This window comes from Triticum urartu, chromosome 1A (assembly GCF_056163025.1).
Source record: "Triticum urartu cultivar PI428250 chromosome 1A, HENAU_Tu73, whole genome shotgun sequence".
Lineage (NCBI taxonomy): Eukaryota > Viridiplantae > Streptophyta > Magnoliopsida > Poales > Poaceae > Triticum > Triticum urartu.
Genome location: NC_141873.1, coordinates 586959587 through 586968509, shown reverse-complemented (window position 1 = coordinate 586968509; position 8923 = coordinate 586959587). Strand labels below are relative to the sequence as shown.

Sequence of the window (8923 nt, the reverse complement as noted above, 5' to 3'; positions counted from 1 at the left end):
AACAAGCAAAGACATTGTCGAACTTCCATATTACAGATATATATATATCCAACCAAGGTGATCTTTTACATTGGCAAAAGCAACCTTACAAATTGTAGATTGGTAAATTTTTCATTTGTATGGATTACTTCCACAGGGTTGAAGTAATGATATCAGCTCTAATGTTCATTGAGAACTTCCATATTACAGATATAGACCAAGTAGCTTCTCCAACCAAAGTGATCTTTTACAAATTGTAGATTGGTAAATTTTTCATTTGTATGGATTACTTCCACAGGGTTGAAGTAATGATATCAGCTCTAATGTTCATTGTCCAACTTCCATATTACAGATATAGACCAAGTAGCTTCTCCAACCAAAGTGGTCTTTTACACACAAATTGTAGAGTGGTAAATTTTTATTTGTACGGATTACTTTGACAGGTACACACAAATGTACATTGAGACCTTAAGTTGGCTCAATGCAAGTGAAAATAAGAAGTTTGTTTGTTTTTCTAAAAAAAGAAAATTATATTTTATTTACATACTACTGATATAATGTATATCATATATAAATATTTATCAATGTAGAGTGGTAAATAATAAAAATAATAATGCAGAGACCACCACAACCATATGGACATGCAAATCTCACAAAATATATATAGATATCAGTTAAGCATCATTACACAACGTCACAAGACTTTGGCAACCTGAGGGGACCGGCAATTCTCAAAGACATCACTATCAACCGATTCTCCATTAGTCCATTGACAGTCTCAGTGACAAGCTTCAGCAGACAAGCACATCTTCCCCCTGACCGATGCAATTCTTGTTACTCAATTCTTGTCCTCCCTGTTGAACAGCACCCAAGTTGTTTCCCCCCGCTTTATAGATGTTCCAGATTGCGTAGGCGCTTACGCCAGGGCTTAAGCACATCCAGAGAATATAGAGGCTATGAACTTTGCGAAGGTAACGCCTATATATCGTCCAGGTGAGATGCAACAAACATTTATTCATACTAGTCATATAAATAAAAGATGAAAAACAACAGATGGCATGAATAACTAATAAATAAAGAAAGAAAAAAGGGCAAAGAAAATATGTACTGTACCAGGCGATGCTTTGGGGCCTAGGTTTGATGTGCGCCGAGAGATGGTGCATGAGCTGAACGTTTGAGTAGCACATGGAGCCGTCGTTGCGCTTATAGCCGTGGCGCAGGATGAGGTCGTAGAGCCTCTCCTTCTTGTCCTGGATCTGCTCCAGGACCTCCCTCCCGGCTTCTTCTTTCCCGTGCGATGACAAGGCCTAGTCAGTTTGGCACACATCATGTATATTATTATTTTCATCATCATTAAGATTAATAAGAAAAGAAAAGAAGACTGGATAACTAGGGATTTCGAGATCGGACTAGCACCTGCGTGAGCGTGAGATTCGGGCGGCCCAAGCCAGGAGCGGCGGGGCTAGGCCGGCTGAGCGCCGGCGGTAGAAGGCGGCCGCCACCGGCGAGCCTCCTTCCGGCGGCGCATCGGAGAGCCGCCATCGCCATCTTCGGTCAACGGCGACTATGGATCTTGGCTTGTTGGTCCTTGGTGCGGCGGCTAGGGTTGGTTCTTGGCCCTCAGGAGGAGGAAGGAGGCCACGGCCGGCGCCGTATTTATTATACTATCATCACAATCCGCCAGGCCCGGCCCAAACTCCTCATCTTTCGTGGGGAGGAGGTCGGTAGTAGAGTTTATCACGATTGTTGTTGTTGTATGCTGATGGGCCGGCTTTTCCTTTTTTTTTCCTGTTTAGATTTCGCCTTTTTGCCTTTTTCTTCCTTTGCCTTGTGATGACTGGTTTATTATACTCCTATAAACACAAGGCATTCACTTTTTTTTCAAGCTGGTTGCACACTGGATATTATTCCAGGGTGACATGCATGCATAGCTTCCGATGACATCAGCATGTCCTTTTCTTATTTCGGGGAGCGCACGTACGCACGCGGTGCTCTTTTTCCTAATCACTTTCTGTATTCCATGCCATGCATGCTTTATCTAACGTCACCTTCTGCTAGCTTTTATCAGGTCCGGTTGCACGTACGCGAGTTGAGCTCCGCCGGTCGTTGGTTGCGGAGCTGGAGGCAGCAGCTTTCGCAGCACGCACGCCAGCGCCGGTGCGGTCGGGGAGACGCGGAGGCGGCGGAGGGTGTTTTTTACCCTACAAATCAAATCTGCGATTGGGGCATTGGTATAGTCTTTCGCTTTCTTAATCGGCTTCGGCGGCTTGCCCTTCTTTTGAACCGGCGGAGGCAACAGCGATTCTTGCCTAATTAAGTAACTTAAGCTCTTCTCCTTTGCCTTCATCTTGCCATTCTTCTCCTTCCCAGACGCATTTTCCTTCTCATTCCCCTTCCCCTTCACCATTATCTACAAAAAGAAGCACATTGTCATAAAAATAGCAACATCTATCTCTGCCTGATTCAGCCTATAACTCATCATTTCATCGGTAAGTGTAGATCTATCAACAATAAAGCAGAAACCTAAACATCTACCTCTACATCATCACTTCATCGGTACAAGCAAGTGTACATCAATCATGAAATAAACAACAACCTATACCTAAAACAGAGGACAAACTACAGAGGATGAGATAGTCGAGGACGAGGTTACCTGAGTTCCTTCCTCTTCATGGCGCTCGGCAAGGAACCAAGGGAGGCGGGACCGACGGCGTGCGAGTTGCGTCCCTACTACTTGATCTGCGTGACCGGCGTACTCTTGCTCCTCCAGCTCGGACAAGAGCAAGGTAACGATGGCGTGGTAGGAGAGATCAAGGTGGCGATGGAGATTGGAGAGGGACGGCCGGGTGGGGCGAGGTCCAACGGCGCCGTCGCCTTTGACCTGGAGGTGGCGGCTCTGTCTTCGGTGTGCGGCGTGGGACTGGGAGGATACAATGGATCAATTGGGGGTGCGCCGTGCCCTAGCAACGAATAGGAGTTGGACTGTGGGGCGCCTGGGCCTTGGGCCGCTTCTCAGTCCGCTCGGTCAGCCCGGTTAAAAACAGGACCGGACCGGATGTGTTATCGGGCCAATTTTCAAAGCTCGGACCGACCGAATTTTCTAGCGGTCCTGGACCGTACGGTCCGGTCCTTAACGGGCCACGAGCAGGCCGAAAAGCCCGCTCGGCACGTCCAGGCTGACCCGATAGTAGCAAAATCTGACGAAGGTTGTAGCAAAAAAGGTTGCCGCCGTGGCATCATTGCTTACGAGTGCAACTCCGGTGGTTTTCGGTTCCAGCTTTTTTGCCTACTGGTTCCAGCCAACGGTTGCAGCTTCCTACAACACTGGTTCGAGCTTCCCCCGGCAACGTTTGCAGCTCCCGGCCAAAACTGGTTCCAGCATCCCCCCTCCCCGCGCTGGTTCCAGCAAACCCCTAATTGTATATAGCTTTTTCAGTCCATGGTTGTGGCATGGGCATCGCCGTTTTCAGCTCACCCGGTGGCACGATTGCAGGTCCTCGAGGAAAAAAAGGACAGGGAAAGAGGGAGATATTTTCGGGATGGGAGAGGAGGGCTGCGGCGGCGACGCCGGTGTTGCGGTACGAAGGAGCTCCGAGGGTGAGCTGCGCTGTGAGGAAGAAAGCGTTCAATGTGGATAAGGGAGGGGCGCGTTGTTTGCTGGCCACATGATCGCGATCGACCGCGTGGGTTGCGTCAGACCGGCGCAAAGTTTCGGCCGACAGTCCGGCTCCAAACCTTTTCCTTTTCCAATACACCGATTAGTTTGGTTGCACTCAAAATCAGCTCTTATATGACAACAATGTAAAAGCGATCCTACAGATTTCCACCGTTGGTTGATTATTCAATTCACTATAATCTATTTCTTACATTTCCAGCCGAGTGTTGTGTTCTTCTTGTGCAGATAATTAGTGGCCGATAAATATCAAACTGTGTCTATTTGTCATCCTGGAGGTGTTATACTTTTGGGAAATGATTCTAATCAGCCAGCCGATCCGGTGCGAGGCATCTGCCACCTCGCATGGCCTGCTTGACCACGCACATCTCTCTCCCTTATCCTTGTTTTGCAACAACGATGTTGTTGCAGAAAGGTGGCAGCGAAGGATGACTGTGCAAGTGCGTGACGCGGCCGGAGATGTGTTGCAATTTTTGCAACATGTGTCTTATTGTAGAAAATTAGATGTGGCGGAGATGTTGTTGCAATTTTTTGTAATAAGGTGTTGGAATTTGCTAGTGGGTTTTTGGCCCAAAGCCCAACTAAAATTCTGAAATTCTCTTGGCCTATTCATGCACACATGTGAGTGGAGTGAGTGAGGCTAAAGTTTAGTCCCACCTCATAAGTTGAGAGAGAGTTGCACCTATTTATAAGGTGAGCTCTTCTACCACTTGTATGAGCATGAGAAGAGGAGACCTACACGCACGCTCCTCCTCCTCGCTTGCCTCGCCACGCCACGCCACGCCTCGCCTCGCCTCGTCACGACGCGCCGCGCCGCGCCGTGGGTTGCGGTATTGAGCCGAGCCGAGGATAGAGCTATGCACGTTGTCTATATTTTTGTTGCTCGGGAAAAATTAATGAGTCATTAATTAATAATTAACGGACGCATTAATCACTGAACCGTTTCCGATTCTTATAGTCAGGCAGACGTCTACCCTAGCCGCCGCCGCTTCGTATGGTTTCTCACCGCCGTTCTAGATCATTGCGCCGCCAAGCAAGTATTCTCCATCCCTCCTTTCGGCATGCACCGGGAGAAGGGACAGCAGGCCTCTGGAACCCCGCCTCTCGTGATCCTGTACGGGAGAGGGGCTATCAGGTTTTTGGGGAGCGCACTCGCGCGACTGCTGGTAGCGATGACTTCACGAACGACGACTTCTTCCCCGACCTCGGCAACCTCATCCTTGACGACATGGGCGACAACGTCAACGCCGGCGGTGCTGCTCCCGCTGCACCGTATGTGATTCTTTCCTTCCTGTTCGAGATCGTGGTAGAATTCATGTTTCTAGTATGTGCCCTAGATGTGATCTATTCATCTGCTATGCGAGTTCGCATGATTAGTTCAATCTCTGCTACTGTAGTCATGATTTATCTTCTGTTTATTTGGATTAAATCTCGTAGTAATTTGCTCATATTTCCAACAATCCAAAAACCTGATTATAGACAATTTACTCCGAGTGGTTTTGCTGCGCATCTGAAGCCGCCTGCCTTTAAGGGGGCGCAATATAAGAGGTGGCGCACGAGAGCAGTCTATTGGTTTCAGACCATGGGCTGCTATGACGCCACCAAGGGCAAGCCTGAGGGCGATATTAATTCAGCACAACTAAAAGCTTTTGAGAAGATCGATACTCTCTTTAAAGGCGCTCTTCTGAGTGTTCTGGATGATTCCATTGTGGATTCGTATATGTCATTTGAAAACGGCAAGGACGTGTGGGCTGCGCTCGAGGCCAAGTTTGGTGCCTCGGACGCCGGCAGCGAGTTGTACGTCATGAAGCAATTCTATGACTATAAGATGACTGATGAGCACTCTGTTGTACAACAGGCTCATGAGATACAGTCGCTCGCAAAAGAACTTGAGTACTTCAAGTGTGTGTTGCCGGACAAATTTGTTGTCGGAGGCATCATTGCCAAGCTTCCACCTCCGTGGAACAATTTTGCTACTTTCCTGGAACACAAGAGACATGAGTTTTCCGTTGCGGATCTCATTGGTACTCTTGATGTTGAAGAGAAGGCGAGAGCAAAGGACACACGTGCTCGAGTTGCTGAGGGAGCTTCTAGTGCCCACATGGTACAGAAGAAGAACTTCCATCCCAACAAGTTTAAAAACAACAAGAACAAAACTCAGGGCAAAGGCAAATTTGATACAAAGAACAAGCCATCATATCTTACCAACTTCAAGAAGAATTCTCATAAGAAGGGGAAGGGACTTTGCCATGTCTACGGTGATCCTAATCACTGGGCTCCGAAGTGTCCTAACCGCTTTGAGGAGCACGAACATGAGAAGAGCGGCAAGTCCGCTAATGTTGTCATCGGTGATACTGATATGAAGGAATCAGGGTACGGTATTTTTCCTACCATCCTTTCAGTATTTCAATCCCCTGATTGGTTAATTGACATCAGCGCCAATGTACATGTTTGTGCTGACGCCTCCATGTTTTCTTCTTACCAGGCCACAGGGACTTCTCCCGTGCTGATGGGGAACGGGTCACATGCCATCGTTCGAGGTGTTGATACGGTCGATCTGAAGTTTACTTCAGGGAAGACCGTGCGTCTGAAGAACGTTCATCATGTGCCGTCCATCAATAAAAATCTCGTTAGCGGTTCCCGTTTATGTCGAGATGGTTTTAAGTTGGTTTTTGAGTCCAATAAAGTTGTAATTTCTAAGTATGGACAATTTATTGGAAAAGGCTATGAGAGGGGAGGCTTGTTCCGCCTGTCTTTGTCAGATATTTGCACTAAAGTTATTAATAATGTTTGCCACAATAATGAGTCTGATATTTTGCATTCACGACTTCGTCACATTAACTTTGGTTGCATGACGCGGCTAGCCAATATGAATTTAATTCCGAAAATCTCTACTGTCAAAGTCTCTAAGTGCCAAGTATGTGTGCAAGCTAAGCAACCTCGCAAGTCCCATAAGACTGCAGAGGCAAGAGACTTGGCGCCACTAGTGCTTATACATTCTGATCTCTGTGAGATGAATGGCGTGTTGACAAAAGGTGGAAAGAGATACTTCATGACGTTGATTGATGACTCCACTAGATATTGTTATGTGTATCTTTTGAAATCAAAAGACGAGGCTTTAACTTTCTTCAAAAACTATAAAGCTGAGGCAGAGAACCAACTTGATCGAAAAATTAAACGGCTTAGGTCCGATCATGGTGGAGAGTATTTTTCCAATGAATTTGATCTGTTTTGTGAGGAACATGGTATAATCCATGAGAGGACGCCTCCCTACTCACCTCAGTCAAATGGGGTAGCCGAAAGAAAGAACCGAACTCTAACTGATATGGTTAACACCATGTTAGACACATCGTGTCTCTCCAAGGAATGGTGGGGGGAGGCGCTAATGACTGCATGTCATGTCCTAAACCGAGTTCCCACAAAGCATAAGACCATGACTCCATTTGAGGAATGGGAAAGGAAAAGATTGAAACTCTCTTACCTACGTACTTGGGGTTGTTTGGCGAAAGTCAATATACCAATTCCCAGGAAGCGCAAACTTGGACCAAAAACCGTGGATTGTATTCTTCTGGGCTATGCTTTTCATAGCATTGGCTATAGATTTTTGATAATAAATATGAGGTATCCGACATGCATGTTGGTACGATTATGGAGTCGAATGATGCAACTTTCTTTGAGGACATATTTCCTATGAAGGATATGTCGAGTTCATCAAATCAGGAGATACCTACTCCATCCAGTGACGAATTCGCTGTAATTCCTGAACCCACCATTGCGATGGAACACGTTGAGAATCCTGTTGAGGGTGACAATGGAACTCCTGTGAGGAGTAAGAGACAGAGGACTGCAAAGTCTTTTGGTGATGATTTCGTTGTGTACCTTGTGGATGACACACCCAGGACTATTTCAAAAGCCTATGCATATCTTGATGCTGACTACTAGAAGGAAGTTGTTCGTAGCAAGATGGATTCCATCTTAGCTAACGGTACCTGGGAGATCACTGACCGTCCTTATGGGTGCAAACCTGTAGGATGTAAGTGGGTGTTCAAGAAGAAGCTTAGACCTAATGGTACGATTGAAAAGTACAAGGCACGGCTTGTGGCCAAGGGTTATACCCAGAAAGAAGGTGAAGACTTCTTTGATACTTACTCACCCGTGGCTAGACTGACCACAATTCGGGTGCTACTATCACTGGCTGCCTCACATGGTCTTCTCGTTCATCAAATGGATGTTAAGACGGCTTTCCTCAATGGAGAGTTGAAGGAGGAAATTTACATGGATCAGCCAGATGGTTTTGTAGTACCTGGTCAGGAAGGAAAGGTGTGCAAGTTATTAAAGGCTTTATATGGCCTTAAACAAGCTCCTAAGGAGTGGCATGATAATTTCGAAAGAACATTAACTGCTGCCGGCTTTGTAGTAAACGATGGTGACAAGTGCGTGTACTATCGCTATGGTGGGGGCGAAGGAGTTATTCTTTGTCTGTATGTCGACGACATATTGATCTTTGGAACCAAACTTGATTTAATCAAGGAGGTTAAGGATTTCTTATCTCGCTATTTTGAGATGAAGGATCTAGGAGTAGCTGATGTTATCTTAAACATCAAGCTGTTGAGAGATGAGAATGGTGGGATCACACTGCTTTAGTCTCACTATGTGGAAAAGGTCTTGAGTCGTTTTGGGTATAGTGACTGCACGCCTTCTCCAACTCCATATGATGCTAGTGTGTTGCTTCGAAAGAATCAACGGATTGCTAGAGATCAACTGAGGTATTCTCACATTATTAGCTCGCTTATGTATTTGGCAAGTGCCACGAGGCCTGGCAACTTGTTTGCTGTGAGCAAGCTGAGTCGGTTTGTGTCAAAACTGGGAGATGATCATTGGCATGCGCTTGAGAGGGTTATGCGCTATTTGAAAGGCACCGCGAGCTATGGGATCCACTACACCGGGTATCCAAGGGTACTGGAGGGTTATAGTGACTAAAACTGGATATCTGATGCTGATGAGATTAAGGCCACAAGTGGTTATGTTTTTACACTTGGTGGTGGCGCTATTTCTTGGAAGTCTTGCAAGCAGACCATCTTAACAAGGTCAACTATGGAAGCAGAACTCACAGCATTAGACATTGCCACTGTTGAAGTAGAGTGGCTTCGTGAGCTCTTGATGGACTTACCTATGGTTGAAAAACCAATACCCCCTATCCTGATGAACTGTGATAATCAAACCGTGATCGTCAAGATAAACAGTTCTAAGGATGATATGAAGTCCTCAAGG

General features: G+C 46.4%; 1 protein-coding gene across 1 annotated transcript; it reads right to left on the bottom strand.

The window, feature by feature from the left end:
• Window positions 1–615: 615 nt before the first annotated feature.
• On the bottom strand, window positions 616–1668 carry LOC147993147 (uncharacterized). The gene is made up of 3 exons (XM_087533600.1): window positions 1396–1668; window positions 1093–1286; window positions 616–957 (listed from the first exon to the last, which is right to left on the bottom strand). Exons 1-3 carry the CDS (start codon window positions 1525–1527, stop codon window positions 771–773), a joined length of 513 nt encoding a protein of 170 aa, XP_087389726.1. The 5' UTR covers window positions 1528–1668; the 3' UTR covers window positions 616–770.
• Window positions 1669–8923: the final 7255 nt, after the last annotated feature.

Excerpts from the sequence above, each read along its gene's own strand:
- LOC147993147 (XM_087533600.1), bottom strand. The coding sequence starts at position 1,527 with ATGGCGATGGCGGCTCTCCGATGCGCCGCCGGAAGGAGGCTCGCCGGT. Across the intron at positions 1,287-1,395 it reads CGAATCTCACGCTCACGCAG|GCCTTGTCATCGCACGGGAA; the intron begins GTGCTAGTCCGA and ends CAAACTGACTAG. Across the intron at positions 958-1,092 it reads AGGCCCCAAAGCATCGCCTG|GCGTTACCTTCGCAAAGTTC; the intron begins GTACAGTACATA and ends GACGATATATAG.